This window comes from Cibotium barometz, chromosome 2, assembly GCF_041138505.1.
Source record: "Cibotium barometz isolate CiBa-2024 chromosome 2, ASM4113850v1, whole genome shotgun sequence".
NCBI classification, from domain to species: Eukaryota; Viridiplantae; Streptophyta; class Polypodiopsida; order Cyatheales; family Cibotiaceae; genus Cibotium; species Cibotium barometz.
The window spans coordinates 39,582,800-39,602,068 of record NC_141047.1 but is presented as its reverse complement, the minus strand read 5'-3'; the positions used below and the strand labels follow the sequence as shown (position 1 = coordinate 39,602,068).

Genomic DNA, 19,269 nt, shown 5'->3' with positions numbered 1-19,269 from the left:
CATATCATCATCATCTACTATGGTGATCCAATAGAAGCACTAGCATTTGCAACCCCTTTAACCTTTACTAAGTAATCATTTATACTCAGTTGTTTCTCTATACAACTCTTGCTTTAGCTACTCCTTTGGCTCCCTCTGCCTCTAGAGACCGCTCTCCCACTTGTCTATACATTTTATTCATGTAGTTGTACCCATGATTTTTGCTTCTAAAAAGGCCTTTAGCTCAACCTCTAGATGATGATCTCCCTCTGCCCCTACCTATATCTGAGTAGAAGGCCTACTCATTTGAATTTCCCAAGGATTAACCTCCCTCAAATTTATTTCTTCCACAAGATCAAGAGACCAATCAATTCCTAAAAATCATGAGATTTCTCTCAAACTACAACGGAGGTCTTAACTGGCTGTATTCCTTACCAAGACCATTTAAGGTTTTACCAAAATCATATCATCATCACCTACTATGGTGATCCAAAAGAAGCAATAGCATCTGCAAGCCCTTTAACCTTCACTAAGTAATAATTTACACTCAACTGTCCGCTCGCTTTAGCTACCTTGCCTTAACACTGAAATAAGGTCCACCCATACGAGAGTTCAGTCCCAGTTTTTAGCGGCCTCTTTGTTTGTGTGATCAAGCACTTACAGTTTCATTGTTTGAAACACACTTCTTGATGCATCTTTAATCTTTATCGCCTATGTCATCTAGTGTCTATACTACATAAATTCCATTTCTATGAAGATCATCTTCCACTGTACAAGGATATACTTTCCCCTATTAAAATATTGTTAATTTTCCACCCTTAAATAACCAAAGAAGAATCTATTGTATGAGCCTGCCTTTGATTTATTTATTTTTTGGTGGAAGAGGAGGAAGGGGTAAACTATGTGTGTGCATGCAGAGAGGTCTCTCTCTCTCTCTCTCTCTCTCTCTCTCTCTCTCAGAGGACATTGACAGTTGTACATTGATTTGTCTCATAGGTCGAGTTTGGCCTCTAGTAGACGTTAATACAACTTTCTTTCTTTCTTTCTTTCTCTCTCTCTCACACACACACACACAAAAGGAAGAAAAGGAGGAAGAAGCAACAACACTAATAAAGTTTTAGCAATTATTTTGAGATGTTCTGCTAAGCCAAAAAAATACAACACTAAGACCTGCTTTTCACAAAGGCAGGCCAAAAAAGTTGAGTAGGCCCCACAGTTTTGAGTAATCACAAGTGTGTTGTGCAGAAAACTTGAGAACTTAAATGGACGAGAATTGTTTTAGAGTCCATACCACGCAACTAAGACTGGATCAATGAAATATTGTTCAGGGAAAATCAGTGCATAAATGACTACGAGATAAAACTTTGTTAAAATGTACAAAATCCATATCATCACGCTCACAAGGTGGGAATGGATAGAATTTGGTACCTTGCTGAGACTAATAAGGCTTCGCAATCAAATACCAAGCCAAATCTAACGAGACCCACTGAAGGGGAGAAGGCACATCATTGTAATGGAATGAATGTCTTCATGAGATTGGTCTGGATTATCTTTCATTGAATGGTGCTTGCATAAGATCAAAAGCTCTATCCAACATCTGCAAGCAACAAGAAATGTCATGCTAGGATCTTTACAAATAAAACACCCCGAATCTGATGGCCAAGGCTTGCACGGGGGAGATCCCCCCATCCAAGGAGAATGAGCCGCGGTCAGATGACCCTTGCAGTGGGCTGGGGTTATGTCTGTAAACCCCCTTAGTAAGCAGTAAGCGTCCATGCTGAGAAAGCTTTTGGACGCTGAGAAAACTTTTGCTTAAGTAAGACATACATACAGAGAATAAACAAAAGCAACTACCTTACTGAATGTTTTTAGCTCACGCCCTATCGGTTCCAATGCTTTGAAATTTATCTCCGGTATGTCAACAGGCCAAACCTGTAAAAATCACACGAAATGTAATAAAATGAAAGTAAGCAGTGAGTAGATGCTGGTATACCAAAGGAAAGTTCAGGTTAATTCCCAAACTTTAACAAAAAACTAAAGTGCGAACTACTCCATGAGAGCCTACTCACAACACTTCGAATCATCCACTCCATGCTCAGTATAGACTACTTGCTACGGCATCCCTACTCATGTCATCAATGCCCGAGAGTAGATGCAGGTTCATGCATAAAGATATGTCACTGTAGTGTTTTCATCAATAAACCATAAAACTAGGTTTCTGTCACTTCTCTGCAAGTGGAGGGCAAACTCAGCCAAGCTGGTTGGGCAATTGCACCGCTTTGAATAGAATATAAACTGACTGGCCAAAACTAAGACAAATACTTCAAGAGAAATCTGCATGTCCGCTAGTATGGCAAAAAAGATATACCAATGTGTTATTTCCAGACTTGACAAATTCATTTGTGACATCAAAGATATGTCAATGTAGTGTTTTCATCAATAAACCACAAAACTAGGTTTCTATCACTTGTTTGTGTTTGCAGGTGAAGCACAAACTCAGCCAAGCTGGTTGGGCAATTGCACAGCTTTGAATAGAAATAAATTAATATAAACCAACTGACCAAAACTAGGACAAATACTTAAAAAGAAACCTGCATGTCCGCTCATACAGCAAAAAAGATATAGCAATGGAAAGTTTGGGTTATTTCCAAACTTAACTTTAAGTGTGATCTTGACTCCATGAGAATCTACTCACACAGCTTCAAATCATCAACTCCATCATGCACAACATAGACTACAAGCTGTAGTTCAGCAGTAGAGCCCCTACCTCTTGAAGTGGAGAAAGTGGGTTCGAATATACTCAAGTGGCAATAAATTCAATACCAACTCTCACAAAACAAAAAAAATGTATAGACTACAAGCTATGATATCCCGCTCACACCATCAACGCCCAAGAGTAGGTGAAGGTTCATGCATAAAGATATGTCACCGTAGTAAACAAATCTTCATTAACACACCATCAAATTGACTTTATATCACTTCTCCAAAGGTGAAGGGCAGACTTAGCCATGATGAATGCTAGCACTAGCGAGAACAAACATGCCCTGACACACAATAGCTAACTGGCAATTGTTCCACTTTGAAAAAAAGAATTACTATAAGCCAATTGGCCGCAACTTGGATGAAGATATTGCCAGATGCAAGGGTAGTGATGGGTGAACACGACTAGGACCCTTCTCTTTTTCAGCTTAGTTGCTGCCCACAGGTGCAATACAGGCTGCAGCCCGTTTTTGCATTTTTAGCCTATTTTGTCGCCATCCCTAGCTTCAAAGGAAGCCTACTAGGTTTCTTATAGGCCACAGCAAGGGTTTCCATTGGAAAACCCTACCCCTGGCGTGCAACCTGGGGCTGATTTTCAGCCAACACACCACTATTGGCAATGCTCAATTTTCAGAAGAAGATTTTTACCTGTTTTTGGGACCACTCCACCAGCCCACATACACAAAACAACTCGCCTAGCATCCAATTAGAAAACCCCCTTGCTGATTTTTTTATTTCTGCAATTCCACCCACTCCCATCCAAATCTAGCACCTCAGCCCACTTCTGCCCAGCTCAGCCGGCTGCACCACCATTGCAGGGCCAGATTTCAACTTGAAAATGTTTTTACATCGTTGCGTTCCTCGTCATCTCCCGAGTCTCCCAAGCTAAAGACCATCAAAATCAAAGCTCATTTAGGCCTCCAAAACACCTCTGGAAATTTTCAGCTTTCACGAAAACAGAGTTGAACCAAGCATAGAGGCACATCTGGCATTCTTTGAGCTCTCTTTCGGTAGTATCGGCATCGACTTTCGGCATCCGGACAACTCTCAAACTAACTTTTTTGTCAGCAATCCTCTATTCAGATAACTTTTCTATCCCTGCACTTCGTCATTTCAGTACATTTGCATGTCTTTGACATCACTCGGTCACTTGGCATCTCTCAAAGTTGCGATTCAATGGACATTGGGTGTCTGCAGTGTGAGGGCAAAAGGACAAAAGAACCAAATGTGCGAGAGATCAAAACAAATCAACACAGCATGAAATGGATGAATGAGTATATGTATGATGGTGAATGTAATCCAAGACAAGAAGGCCTCAGATATGAGGCACTGATGAAGTGACTCTGAGGAAGTAGACCGGCAATGAAGCAAGGACACACCGGCAATGAAGCAAGGACACAGTCGATGACGAAGGCTCGCGTCGGAGACAGCGGTGGCACTTCAAGTGAGGTAGAGGGCTGGTGATGAAGGTACAGCGTGCTGCGCACAGGGCAGGCAAGGAGCTGTCGATGGTGAAGCAGAGTTCCACGCTGAGCGCTGGAAACTGTGGGAGCAGGGCAGCTACTGTATGGTGAGGATGGTGTGTGTAAGCAGGACACCGCGATGATCCGGGCTGCTGCAGTGGTGTGGTGCGCAAGAGGTAGAGCACAAATGATATGCATGCTGCGCTTGATGATGTGTCAGGATCCTTGATGATGAAGATCCATCAGGACGGCTGCACAGGTGGTAGACTGCCAATAATCTGATAATTATGATGGAGGGGCAACGTTTATATAGTGTTGGCCCCCCAATTCTCCAGGTCGCTGGACAGCCAACCAGCCCAATCTGGAGAAAGTCCTTTTTAGGCCTTTGTAAGGCTATTTAATGAGGGCCTTCTTGGGGCCTTTTTGGGCTACCCTTTTGGGCCTCGTTGTCACACACCCCCTCTCAAGCCGAAAGGGGACCATGAGAGAAGATGTAGAAGATGCTAAGTGGGTGAAGAGGAACATGATGAAGTATTTGGCATGTTGTGGGTGTAGATCATTCGTTCATCTCTTTGTCTTTTGTAGAGTCTTTTGAGTTTGGGTTGTGCTGGATCAACGCCACAATGCAAGGAGTTTTCACATGCATGAACACCCATTTGGGTTTTCATTCACACATGCACCCCAAACACAAAAAACAAAATGCAATGCAAAGGGTATGCAAGATGGTAAATGCTATGCAATGGGTTTTCACATGAGCAGTGCCCTCACAAGGTTTTCACTTACTCATGCGCCCTTTACAACAATGATGAGGATGGTCCCCATGGTCCCCCTCTCAAAATGTTGAGGGTGATTGAAACCGGCATCTGGTAGAAACCAAAGTGCGGTAGACTAGCAGTCACCTATCCAATTGTAGTCCAGACAAATGACAAATGAACAGGAGCTAGAATGCTCCAGAACAAAAAGGAAAACGACACCTGTTGGCACCAAAGCTTGGCGCCCCTTTCGGTATTTCTTTATTCACATTCAATGGAAAGTTTAACTGAGTACAACAAAGCCAATCAAGGAAAGTAAACCTGCATGTCCAATCTGGCAGCCCTCAAGACCTCTTAGCATAGAGGATTCACTTACAGATCTGTGTCCCACAAAAGTAACACACTGTGGTCTCCTCTAATCAACCAAGACAATACAACAGGGCAGCCTTGAGTACTCATCTGGCTATTCCATGTTCATGGCTTCAAACTCAACCCAAGTACAAATCCACTGTCCAACTCTGTTTCCACCCTTCAAACTGCCATACCCCTCCTCTCACAAAGGCCAGAAGAAACAACTCTGTAGCAAACATAAGCCAGTGGAAAGAGAGAAAGATATGTTCAAAGTTTACCAACTGTTATGCACAGTTCTGCACCGGAGGGATTGACCGTACCAGTCTGTACTTGCAGCCGCCTGTGTCAGCAACTCTGCAGCACACGTGTGCGACTGTCCGTACAGGTTTGTACTTGCAGCACACGTGTGTACCTGTCTGTACTATTCTCCCTGCAACCGCCTCAGGACTGTTCCTGTAGCTGCCTACGTCAGCCAGTCAGCAACAACCGGACGGAACCTGACTATACCCGTATGCACTTGTAGCTGTCCTTGTGATGCGCACTGTCAGTACCCGCCTGTACCTGTCCGTACAAGTCAACTCCTGCAACACACGTGTGTACGGTTTCCTGCAGCCGCCTGAATGATGCGTCGCCTGCATAGCTGGACTGATCTGTCCGTACAGTACCCGCATGTACCTGTCTGCGTCAGAAAAACTGCAGCACCTGCACCAAGCCGTACCTGTCTGTACCAGTCGCCCTACAGCACCTGTACCGTACAGCTCTCCTTCCGGCGTCTTGCTCCAGCTTCCTCTCCACGCAGCCAGACCACACGTCCTCTTTCAAAAAGCAAGAGAGAGAGAGAAGATGGTGAGGGAGGCCTGTACTCTAAAAGTAGAGTAGCCCCCTCCAAAATTATCCTAGTGGCCCTCCCTTAAAGTTTTTAAAAACTAAGGGCCACCCAAGGTTTATAAACCTTATAAAATTTAATACCTTGGTCCCCCTTCACACTTGGGGTTGTCCACACATATTACTTTTGTCCGGACACCCAAGTATGCATCTTGAAAAATTTACCTTACATTTATCTTGCTCACCAACCACCATGCTGACACTTATGTTGTTCCACTTTCACAGGGTCATGACATACCCCCCTCTTGGAAAATGGCAAGCGTCCTCAATTGCAATCTGGTGATACAGCAAAATATCCAAAGTGAAAAGTACAATATGGCAAGATCAGCGTCCCAATCTCTCTAAGCCATGCATATGTAACAACATTCACTGCAAACCAATGGTGTAGTAGAAGTCCAAGCTCTATACCACAGTGAACCATACACAACCACAACATCCAATGTGACTAGTACACATATATCATAGAAGTCCCATAAACAGATGTACTATCAGCCATCAGTACCTTCGGGTGAGACAAAAGCTGCACCAAGCGACCTCTAGATGTCATCTGAGCCTGTCTATATCAAGGGAGTGGAGGTGCTACCCCCCTCTTGAGCATCAAGCAATGCTCCAGACTCTTGCTCTACTGAACCTGAATGAGCCGTAATAAGAGTCGGCTCCAACTCAAAGGCATCGAGATAGAGCTGCAAAACCTGAGGTGAATCTGTTAAGTCACCTTCCTCCATCCACTTCGCATCCATCGGTGAATAGTTCTTGAACTTCACAAGATAGCGATGGGAAACTTTACCTCGTACCTTTCTTTCCTTATGTGCCAATATCTGCTCTGAAATAAGAACCTCATCAAGTTCCTCAACTTCTAGCTAAGCCTCATCTGATACATCCTCAGGCACATCCCCATGGAAAGGTCTAAGTAGACTCACATGAAATGCATTGTGAATCCTCCAGTGATCTGGTAGCTTCAAGCGATAGGCCACCTCACCAATCTTTTCCAATACCTGAAAAGGTCCATAATGGCGCATGCTCAACTTAGGGAATAAGCGCTCCTTACCCTTCATTTTCTTGAGCCTAGCTTTTTCAAATTGCAATAGAACCCAATCACCCAATGCAAACTCTAATGCACGTCTGTGAGACGGTCTGCTGCTTTCTTTTGCTTTTGCTGAGTTTTCTGGAGTGCCAACTTAACTCTTCGATAAGCTTCATCCATGTTCTCCACATACTGATTTGCCTCAAAGATCTTATCCTTTGTGTGCAAAATAGGTGGTACTTTCTTCCCTCCTTCCACAATCTCAAAAGGCGCCTTGCCCGTCGAGGTATGGACGGTGTTGTTATAAGCAAACTCCACCAAAGGAAGATACTTTTCCCATTGTTGCTTGTGCTCTGACACATAACACTTAAGAAGATCTAACACTGTAGAATTAGCCTCTTCCTATAGACCATCTGTTTGTGGATGAAACGAAGATGAAAACTTGAGAGTTGTACCCCGGTGCTGCAAATGGCGACACGCTAGGGCGGATGAAGCCAGATTGCAACAATTCTTGGAGTTGGCGGTCCAACTCCGATTCCATTGCCTTGGAAAGGTGATACGGAAACTTGCTCGGGGGTTGCGAGCCTGGGAGGAGGTCAATCTTGTGGTCCTCCGGTCTGGACGGGGGGAGCTAGGGAGGGAGGCTGTCCCGTAGAAAAAATCTTCTGGAACTTTTCATGGAGAACCGAGTACTTCTCGGAAGGTCTGGGCTATCTGGATGTAAATCATCGCACACTGTGCGCCTTTCCTGACTGCTCGCTTAGCCTGCAAGTGGCTTATAAGCGGAAAGTTCGGAATTCCTGGCTCACACTTAATGGTCACTGGGGCGTTTGATACATTCCGATTGATCTGGAACGTGTGCTTGTCCCACTTGACATCAGGGAGAAACTTGTGAAACCACTGAATACCCAAAATTATGTCTGCTCCTACAAGAGGGGCAACCGTAAAATCACGCACAAACTCTATGCCCTGAATAACAAACTTAGCACCTAGAGCTTCATACTTGACGCTCGTTGTCATGCCTATGCTAAAACCCTAAACCTGTTTGTCCACCGAAGTCAGCTCGAAACGAGCACACCTAGCGGCCTGTTCGGTGACCACATCCTCCGTGCAGCCGCTGTCAAACAAGACGACGACTCTTTGGCCACCTATGTAGCCAAAGGACTTGAGCAATTCGTTGCGCTCATACTCCTGGTCATGGGTGCCCTTCTGCTTATCTTCGAGCTCTCGACTAATAATTGCTCCAACTGAAGCACCGGGGTTTGAAGAACTAGGGGTAGCCACTGGGGTCTGTGTGTGGGAGATGAGCTCACCACGGAAGCTGTGGAGGCGGCGGCGGTGGGCTTTGGAGGCTTCTTCGGACAATCCCGAGAAGTATGTCCTTTTGTATGACAAAAGAAACATCTACCCTCCTTCTTGTACTGAGAAAGCTCCTCCGCACTCAACGTGCCACCTGTCTTGCCTGCCTCCGCTTTCTGGTCTGGAGTAAGCTTAGACGCATTGTTCGAGTTCTTGGAGCCAGAGGCTCCCGAGCTCTGTCTTGGGGAAGACCCCGTCTGGTTTTGGCCTTTGCCCCCCGAGGCGGTAGCCCTGGGAGAAGCCGACTGGGAAGTCTTGGGCTTGCCACCATTATGTTTCATTTCTGCACTCTGCACAAGCGAGAGTGCGTCTTCAAAAGTGGCTAGCCTAAACATACGCACCTCCCATTGGATTTGCGTGTCAAGGCCATACAAAAACTGCCCTTTCTTGTCCGTATCAGATAAGCCTAATTGCAGACATAAAGTCGAAATTCTATTGGCAAATTGAAGGACTGGTTGCGCGTTTTGACGCACTCCCCTGAACTCGTCTTCGAGTCGCTCAAGGTAGTGGGACGGTAGAAACCGCTGCTTAAGGTCGCGGACAAACTCGTCCCACACATAAGCTGCCATACCTACTCTGGTGTGGGCATGAGCCCACTGAGTCCACCAAGAAATGGCCTCACCTTCCAAGTACCAACTGGCTAAGATCACTCTGTCAGTATCTGTTTTCCTAACTGCGGCAAAGTAAGCTTCAAATTGATGTAACCATGAATAGAGAGTTGTGGGATCGAGTTTACCATTATACTTACTAAAGTTCATTTTCTCGAGAAAATGATTGGAGGGCGCCGCCAGTGTCAATCTGGCATCCAATGCTCTAAGGTAACGCTCATGTTCCACGCGTCGCATGGCTTCGTCTTCTCGTTGTCGGATCTCCAATGCATGCATCGGCAACTCAAGCAAAGAGCTTGGCTGCGGCTGTGACCCCGCGAGAGGGTCCCTATGACGAGGATCTGGAATCTGGGATACGGAAGGAGAGGGAGGAGGAGATGGAAAACGCGACGCTGGAGAACGGGTACGCTCTTCCAAAGCCAAGATCTGCGCCTTCTGCTCATCCAACTTGGCTGTCTGTTCTGCGATTGCTCGCATCATCTGCTGGAACATGTCTGTAACACTCAAGCCTGGTGCCCTAGCTAGGCTGCCTGGTGCACTCTGGTCCCATGGTTCTTGGTCTCTCTCGTCGTCGAAGCTCGCCATAGCAGGAAAAAGCACTTCCTTTCCGGAACGCAATCTGACCATCCACTATCAGTGTGGGAGACGTCCGGAGGCTGAAAACCAACCGTCCTTGGAGGGACAGGAGTCACTCCGAAAGGGGTAGTCCACCAGCGTCTAAAAACCAACCACACGAGCGAGAAAAAATTCTGGTTTCTTTGCTGAATCTTTGTACTTGAAGTAGGCTCTGATACCACTGTAATATGCAGAAGCTTCGGAGAAGAATCGGTAACTTCAATACTCAGAATTCGGCACTCTTTTCGCGACGGAAATTAACGCACAAACTGAAAGGAGATGCGCAGAAAATAGAGCGAGAGGGGGAGAGATGGAGAGGACACAGTATTGGGTCCCAATTACCCTCTGTAGGGCCCCCACCACAGATGGTGTATTTGCTTTATTAGAATGATGTGAATCTGAAAGAAAATACAGCAATCTTGGCCCTTTCTTGGCTGGGAATTCCCTGCCCTTGACCTGCAGTACTCCACCCCTTTGCTTAGCAACTTCCTTGGCTTGTCTAGCCCTTGTTTGCTTGAGCTCTTGGTGAATAATGAGATGAATGAATGGGATTGTGGGCAAATGCTATTTATACTACCCAACATGAGCAATCGGCCAGTACTACAGCAGTCGGCCAGCATTAAATGCTCCCACGACCAGAAAATACAGCAATAAATACTATTAAATGCTGCGCATCACTTTGTTGCTTGGCTGGGCACTTGCGCACATGGGAAATAGGGCTGGGCACTTAGGCGCCTGCTGCCTAGGAGGCTGGGCACTGAATGCCCCTGTTTTGGAGGCTGGGCAGCCTGTATGGGCTGCCCCATACTTGCCTTAAACCTCTCCAAGAGCTGGATAAGCAGTCGGCTACCCCTGGCCTGCCCCTGGGGCTGTCCTACAGCCCCCCCATGGCCTACCCATGGCTGGTGGGTACAACCAGGGCCTTCCTAGCCCTCATGGGGGTGGTTTCACACCATCCCCATGCCCACAGTTCAACTTGGGGTAGCCCCATGGGCTGGCCCCTTGTCCTAAACACTACCTACTCAATGATCTGGCATCCAGTACCATACCAGATACACAAAATCACTGACATCATTCTAGAGGGAGACTGCAATCGAGGTCGCTTGCTTCTTTCAAGAGGGGGGTAACACATAAAGCGGTAATTCATTCACAAATAACCTGGACTTACTCAGACACACAATCACAGAATCCTCGCTCCCTCGCTCAACAACACATTGGCCCCGAAGTCCGGCGCCCCTTGCGGTATTTCTTTATTGTTAAAAGGTTGGAAATTACAAAGCACAAGTGCAACAAAGCACTCTACTTGCATCAGCTGAGTTTTACAAATTCTGGGAGAAATTTGCCAGCATAACTGCACTAAAACTGTTCCATAACATCTCAGAATGAGTCCCAACTGACAGGCTCACTTCCATAGGCATCAGACTACCCAATGGAGTCCAAAACATCACAATTCAGCTTGCTGTAATTTTCTGCACAGACCTGTTTTCAGCACTGTTTTCAGCCCAAAATAACCCTTGTACTGTCCTGGAGGACTTTAGCAAAGTCCTACTGCATTTTGGCATCAACCGGGCAACATAACAGCCCAAAAACAGCACTTAAACAGTGCTGAAACAGCATTGTATTGAAGAGGTTATTACCCTCTTCCGTCCCTGCTTTGGTGTAGGAACTAACTACACCGGTTCCTGTTCAAGGAGGCAACTAGCCTTTGCATAAAAGCATGAAATTCACACAACTGTACCTGATTTTATCTGATGAGAGCATTTCCATAGTCTGCAAGAGAGAGAAAGAGAGAGAGGCTGTGGGGAGCAAGCTCAACCCTCAATTCATGAGTTGTAGGGCAAGGGAGTGCACCACAAATGCTGGTTTTCCTGCAACAAAACCACACGATGGCTGCAAATGAGTCTCCTTTTTCCAAATTCCCACGCTTCCCTCTTCTCTATGAGGAAAATGCACCAAAATTTGACACTTGGCACATTTTTAAGCCTTTTCCACATGCAATCTTCCAGGCTAAAAATCTCCTGACTGATTCACATTCTCACAACAGTCCTTTATCAGCTTTTGGTCCCCTTGACATTCCGCACAAACTGACGCGAACACTTTTCAATTCCGACACTGCCAAAAATAGCAGTTTCCTAGATTTTAGGGATGATGTCATCTGCATTCCTTCTGGTCTCCTGACCATCTTTGACCACTATGGTCACTTCAGAATTTGCTTAGAATTCAAGATACATTCACATTTCGGTGGCGGCCACTCACTAGTGTAAACCGGCCTATACCCTCATTCAGTGGCCATGTCCTGGACACTGTCATTCATCTTTCAGTGCAGTTCTCAGGCTTAGCCAACCACTGGTCCAAAGTCCCACTGGCTGACCCATTCTGACATTGCAATGGCCCAAGCCCTTCCAAGAGATCCCGGGGGAAAGCAACAGCAACCAAAGAGAAAGAAAAGAAAAATATATATTTATAAAGAAATGTAAATAAGGAAAACAACTGCAAAAAGTTTCACCTCCTGGTGACAGAGACTCACAGCGCGGACTAGCACTCTTTCATGTGCAGGACAGTGCACACCTGACCTTGGACTCAGGTGCAGGACAATGCACACCTGACCTCGGACGACTGAGATGGGTCCATGGCTGACTCGTCCCGGACTGGGCTCACATGGGACCAGTTCACCATCCCAGGTCCTGCACCTTTTGTGCAGAAATGTCTACGTGGCATCCAAGTGCGGGATGCACGTGACAAAGGAGGACTTAAGAATCAGTTAGGACCAGGTTTTGGAGCAGAGGAGTGCAAGACATGGACAGTGTTGGACTAGGAGAGGACAAGATTACCTGTCGGCTGCATAGTGTACTGTCGGCTGCATGGAGAACAGGTCGGGATCTGTGTTTATCATGCTTATGTCCAGTCGGCTGGCCGACCAGCAATCGACCAGCTCTCTAGTTGTCCAAGGGCCTATATAAGGCACTCATGGCTCATGAGTTGTTCATTCACTCCCCCTTTGGGTGTGGGTCTAGACTAGGACTAGAATAGGTGTTCAACCTTTTCATGGAAGGCAGCCCATGGCTGCAAGAATCTATGTACCTTTTTGTACCATATGAAAATACTAAATTTCCAGCCATCTCTCTCTCTCTCCTCTCTCTTCTGTCTGCGTTTTTGCATCAGCATCTTCTAAGTGGTGTTTAGGACTGAAAGAAGACTCTCAGAGCTTCTGCATCCAACACTTGTTGAACGTCCCTGGTGCATTGGTGAGTCCGAAAGGCATCACCCAAATTCATAGTGGTCACGCTCGGTCCTAAAGGTTTTTGGTTCCTTCATCTTGGCTAGTGGAGCAAGATGACACTTGCATCTTGTTCCTCTAAACCAATGGAGACTCTTGTGCCCTTTATGCTGTATTGAGACAAGAAACCAGCCATCCTCTGCTCCACTGCGGGTGATGTCTGCATTAGATTGAGAGCGGACATAAATCAACGCACACTGCTTCTTTTCTTATGGCTCCTTGGGCTTGAATGTGGGAAATGAGTGGTATTCCAAGAATGCTCCGATCCCCGTGAATCATGATGGCTCAGGAAAACCTTCAACGATAGTGAAAGTGTCTTGCCTCTAATCAAGAATGGATGCATACTGTCTAAACCACTAGATCCCGAGGATCATGTCACAACCTAAAAGAGGAGAGACAATGAAATCCCGCTAGAATGTTGCCTTCTGAACCTGAAACTCAAACTGCTAAGCTTTATGAGAGATGTGTGTACGCAAACCAACTGTAAACCCGTACACATCTAAACGATAAGAAACCAAGGTATAACTCATCTTGTTTGCCAACTGCGGAGAGATGGCATCCTCAAAATTTCCCATGTCGAAGAGGACAATGTCCCCTTGCAGTGCCATAGGCATGAATGAAAGCCTTCTTCTATCCCTCAACCACCGCCCTCCTACTTATCATCAAATGCCACTGTTGGCACTGAATTCAAAGCGAGCAAAACCTGAATGGCTTTAGAGGCTGATGGTGGAGATGTGGATGGGGGTGCTATGGTCGCTACTGTGGAAGTGGATGCCTTGGCAGACTTTTCAGACTAAAACTTAGTGCAACCTTTCTTTCCAAGGCCCACAGTGTGGCAAAAGAAACAACAGTTCTCCGCCTTTGTACCGTGTCTGTTCATCCGACTGGAGGTAACCTCCAGTGATGCCCTCCTTAGCTTTTTCCTCAGGTCTTCTTGCCACTTGGGTGTTGAATCTTTCTTATTGTCTAATTGACCCTGAGAATTTTTCTTTTGGTCCTTTTGGTCTTTGCTGTTATGGGTCCCCTTATCCTGGGTAGAAGATTACTGATAGAACTAGATTGTGCTTGCTTAGTCTTACCTCCGTTCAACATCAGTTCTTGATTCTGAGCGAGGGTCACTGCCCATGTATAAGTCTGAGGCTCAAGATTCCTAACTAGGTACCTAATGTTTGTGTCTAAACCTCTAATGAACCGTTTTAGCTTATCTTCTTCCGATGTACCCAATTGTTGGGCCATGGTAACGACCTTGTTGGAATAGGTCAAAATAGGGGAACCACCCTGAGTGAGTTTGTGAAATTCGTCCTCAAGATTGGTTATATACTGCGGTGGAAGAAAACGGGCCTTGAGGTCAACCACAAAAGAAGCCCAATCAAATTAAATTGGCATGTTAATAGGTCTGTGTGAAATTGAGACCAATGCTGCCACCAAGTGATAACTTCTCCAGTGATTTGGAGTGCTACCACATGGACTTTGTCTAGTGGATCTGTAATTTTAGCTAATGGAAAATGTGCTTCAAATTGATGAATGAATTGAGTAACAGCAGCATGATCACACTTACAATCATACTAAAATTTGGAGAGGTTCATATTATAACGGTGGTGGTAGGGGCGGTGGAGGATGAGGTATTTGGAGCCATCTTGGAGCGGGATGCCAGAATCTGTGCCATCATCTCTAATGTTGGATTTTCATAGCCTCCCAGTTGAGTCTTTGCGGAAACTCTCAGTCGGCTTCTTCTCAACAACGCTGGTCTTCCTCATACTTGCATGGGGCTTCCTTATCCCTTTGTTCCTATGCACATCTCTATTTTGCTTTATTTTTTTCTTCTTCAACTTTTCTTCTTGCTTCTTCACGTCTTTTCTTCTTTGTTCCTCGAAACCAAAGAACATTTTGCTAGATCAAAGGGGCCTCTCTTTTTTCAACGCGGCAAGCGGCATCTTCAATGAATTTATTTGCTCTATCATTGTTCTCAGGAGCTCTTCTGTGCTTGGCGGAAGCGTATTTTCTTTTGGTGTGTCGCTTTGGAAGCTTCGTGCCTCCATAACTTCCTATTGGCTTTCTTCTTGATGCGATGTCTCTCCCGACATGGTGGAGGCCTGGGTGTTTTTTCCAAACCGTAGTATTACCATCCACCGATGCTCTCACTTCTTTAGGTAGCCAAGTCGGGTCACCTACATGATGCTATGATACCAATGTTACATGCATGGAAACCTTGGTGTACTAATCCACAGTGATTTGCAGTGCTGCCACATGCACTTTGTCTAGTGGATCTGTAATTTTAGCTAATGGAAAATGTGCTTCAAATTGATGAATAAATTGAGTAACAACACCATGATCACACTTACAATCATACTAAAATTTGGAGAGGTTCATATAGCGATGGTGGTAGGGGCGGTGGAGGATGAGGTATTTGGAGCCATGAGCGGGATGCCTGAATCTATGCCATCATCTCTAATGCTAGATTTTCATAGCCTCCCAATTGAGTCTTTGTTGAAACTCTCAATCGGCTTCTTCTCGACGACATTGGTCTTCCTCATACTTGCATGTGGCTTCCTTATCCCTTTGTTCCTCTGCACATCTTTGTTTTGCTTTATTCTTTTTTCTTCTTCAACTTTTCTTCTTGCTTCTTCACGTCTTTTGTCGTCTTTTCTTCTTTGTTCCTCCAAACCAAAGAACATTTTGCTAGATTGAAGGGGCCTTCTTTGGGCTTCTCTTTTTCAGCGCGGCAAGCGGCATCTTCAATGAATTTATTTGCTCTATCACTGTTCTCAGGAGCTCTTCTGTGCTTGGCGGAAGCGTATTTTCTTCTGGTGCGTCGCTTTGGAAGCTTTGTGCCTCCATAACTTCTTGTTGGCTTTCTTCTTGATGCAATGTCTCTCCCGACATGGTGGAGGCCTAGGTGCTTTTTCCAAACCGTAGTATTACCATCCACCGATGTCTCACTTCTTTAGGTGGCCGAGTCGCGTCACCAACCTGATGCTCTGCTACCAATGTTACATGAACGGAAACCTTGGTGTACTAATCCACAATGACTTGGAGTGCTGCCACATGGACTTTGTCTAGTGGATCTGTAATTTTAGCTAATGGAAAATGTGATGGACCCATGGACAATCATAGGCCGAATTACCACGCATTGTCCAAGCAAAAAATATATATATTACACAAAGAAAAATATATATATATATATACCTAGATGAATCCAGAAACAAGCTCAAATTCACCTTTTAGGAACGTGCATGTTATATACTCATGGTAGCCAACCCACAAGACTATATAACTATCAACTCCATCATGCATAGTATGGACTAGATACTACGACATCCCCACTAACGTCATCAGCGCCCAATAGTGGGTGTAGAACTCTGTATCAAGATATGCTCTCACACATGCACTCCACACACACACACACACATAAGACCATATATTCACACAAAGGCCTTCGTCCTAAGTTTCTGTCAAACCTCCGGAGATGCAGGGTAGATTCAACCGTAATGAAGCCTAGCACTAAGGGAAGTAGCAAATAGAAAGAATTAGTACAGCAAATAAGTAGTTGATAGGGCAAATGCACCGCTAAAGATAGAAGGAATAAGCACAATATCAACTGGCCGCAACTAAGACGAAAAATTCACACAATGTAAAATAGGCATGTCCACTAATACGGCTGAATGATATAGCTAGATGAATCCAGGAACATGCCCAAAATCATAGGAACGTGCAAAACATGCATCCACTCTGCATATACACATGTAGACTTGGAGAATCACCCATCAGTTCTTTTGTATTCCAAGGATATCATCTTCCATCTTGTACACTTGTGTACTTGGCCAAAATCGAAACAAGTGCCATGGATAAATCCATTAAGCACTGGCCAAGAATGGGCCCTGCCCAAGATCTCCATATGGGATCTAAAACAGTTCCAGGGGTCCTGCCTGGGATCCAAAACATTTGGAGATCTCCATGTGGGCCCTGCTCAAGATCCCGGATCATCCTGCCATGCCCTTGGACTTCATATGGGCCTTGCCTACATGATCCATACGCATGCCCAAGATTAATATGCCATGCATGTCCCGACAAATTAGGGGTTTGTGACAAATGGTCCTTGCCAATAAGCAGACTTGTAAATATTTGAAGATATACTAGCTTGTGCGCAACCATGCTCGACCCTCCTCCTCTAAGGTAAGGAGGCAATGTCACATGCATCAGCCTTCAAAAGCATGTTTCATGGCTTCATGCTGACATGAGCAAATGGTTTTAGCATTAGAAGAGCAGGAGGAGAGAGTGTTGCCCAGTGTCCATGAGGTTTGAGATTTGCCACAAAAGAGAGAGTGTCGCCCAGTGTCCATGAGGTTTAATTATGGTTGTGCACAGGTCAAAGTATGTGTACACCTATAATAGATCACCCAATGCCCGGAGGCACTGGCATGGGAGAATGGACAGAAAAAGAACAAACCACCATGAAACATGATCAGACAAGAGTTGATCCGTGCTGGAAGACAAGAATAAAGCAATCAAACGGCCATGCATTTGAAAAATTTGCAGCCAGCCAGTTTTGGGGCTGTAGCAGCCCGGAGGCACCCAAAAAAGCTCAGTCAATAGCCCAACTGGGCGGACTGGGGCTGTGGGCTAAAACCCCTTGAAAGCGATGAAAAGGGGTTGATTAACCCCCTTTTAAGGGCCCGATCAGCAGTCTGCCAATGTCGTCCAGGGGAAAAACAGAGAGAAGAATTTTTTCTGGCACCAAGTTACTCTATTCTGTCAGCAACTGTTTTAATCGTTTGCTTCTGCCTCATCTCTCCGGTTGTCATGGCAAGCCTCGAAGAAATGTGCAGTCCCTATAGCATCCATCCCAAACCTGTCGTTCACAAAACGACTGTCTTTTCCAATGTTTCAGGGCTCACATATGAGCGTGTAAAATTTCAGACTTCTCCTCTTAGCCTAGTTATGTCGCTCGCATTCAAGAGAATACTTAAGGGAATCTTTTCAGGGCTCACATATGGACCTGTGGTATTCTAAATTTCTTTCATATCCATAAATCGTTTCACCCCCAAAAAGAAAAAGAAACAAAAATCCAAAAGGACACCACCATGTGAAGATTGGGTGGCATCCTACACCGTGATGGTCACCATTCCGGGGTTGACTGGCTGCAACAGCGTGTTCAAGTCTTCACATGTACTAGGTTAAGGAATGTTCTGATGACAGCTTAAGTACCTCGCATGAAACCCATCACACTGATTTTGAAGCAGTTGAACTAGGTTAAGTGAATACAGAAATCAGGGAAAAATATGATATTCGCAATGCGGGAAATCATGCTGCATATCTACACACCTGTAATCCAACAACTGTCACAGGCATTTGTTGGCCGGGAACGATACAATCAGACCCAGCAGCTTCCAAGAAAGCCTCACTAGCGAGCCCCATGCCGATGGGGTCAGGGTGCTGCATACATTGCAAACAAACATGAGTCGCTGTGTCTATCTGTCTCTCCCTCTCTCTATCAAAATGATTGTGGGGTACCTTCATGACGCTCATAGCATAGTCGTAATTGGGGCCTTGACGCACAGAAACCATGGAACTAGAGATCCTCGGTATGGGCTTCTCTCCCACTGGAGCCCTCCATAGCGCCTCCCCACTCAGCTCCCCACTCAGCTTTGATCCTCTCGCAGCCCCTCTCTTGGGAGCCATAGTTTTTACTCTGCACTCTCTAGGCTAATTCCTTTGTCCAACCTCATGTTCTCTAGTTTTTGCATGTATAGTAGGTAGTGGTTTTGAAATGGGCATCTCTCTCCAAAATGTAATATGATTCATATCTCAAGTTGATTAGGTAGTTTGCATAGACAATTCACATCATACTAACATTGCAATAGTAGTAATCTTTAAAGTACTACATGATCATACAGAATGGGTATCCCTAAAAACAAGTGCATCAAACATACGAAGTGGCCCTTTTTGTGTCTAAAACTCTTAGTCTTGTAGCACACCTACTATCAAGCATGAGGATTAGTAATCTGATAATTTTTCATATGACAATAATGTTTCAAGTTGTTGAAGACGATTACTAGCCACTTTGGTCTTCTTTGGCTTCATTATCTTTACCTTTATCACTCTTGTCTTTGTCATCTTTGACATTGTCACCTCCTTCATCTCCTAAAGGTGGGAACATGCTACTAAAAAAATGCTTTTCTACTTCAAGCATGGCCTC

General features: G+C 45.3%; 1 protein-coding gene across 2 annotated transcripts; it reads right to left on the bottom strand.

The window, feature by feature from the left end:
* Positions 1-1,081: 1,081 nt before the first annotated feature.
* On the bottom strand, positions 1,082-18,861 carry LOC147641055 (uncharacterized). 2 transcript variants are annotated; one of them, XR_015267562.1, is made up of 5 exons: positions 18,585-18,861; positions 18,396-18,506; positions 1,834-1,911; positions 1,408-1,576; positions 1,082-1,283 (listed from the first exon to the last, which is right to left on the bottom strand). XR_015267562.1 is itself a non-coding variant. In XM_086809693.1 (4 exons), the coding sequence occupies exons 1-4, from the start codon at positions 18,750-18,752 to the stop codon at positions 1,526-1,528; spliced, it is 408 nt and encodes a 135-aa protein (XP_086665819.1). In that variant the 5' UTR covers positions 18,753-18,861; the 3' UTR covers positions 1,082-1,525. The 2 variants fall into 2 exon arrangements, 1 of the variants encoding a protein (XP_086665819.1); XM_086809693.1 differs by having other exon boundaries at positions 1,082-1,576.
* Between the last annotated feature and the right edge of the window lie 408 nt (positions 18,862-19,269).

Bases quoted from the DNA above. Each gene is read 5' to 3' on its own strand.
- LOC147641055 (XM_086809693.1), bottom strand. From the start codon at position 18,752: ATGGCTCCCAAGAGAGGGGCTGCGAGAGGATCAAAGCTGAGTGGGGAG. The intron at 1,912-18,395 runs GTGTGTAGATAT...TGATTTTTACAG, and splicing joins TGACAGTTGTTGGATTACAG to GTTTGGCCTGTTGACATACC. The intron at 1,577-1,833 runs GTAGTTGCTTTT...TGTTGCTTGCAG, and splicing joins AGCTAAAAACATTCAGTAAG to ATGTTGGATAGAGCTTTTGA.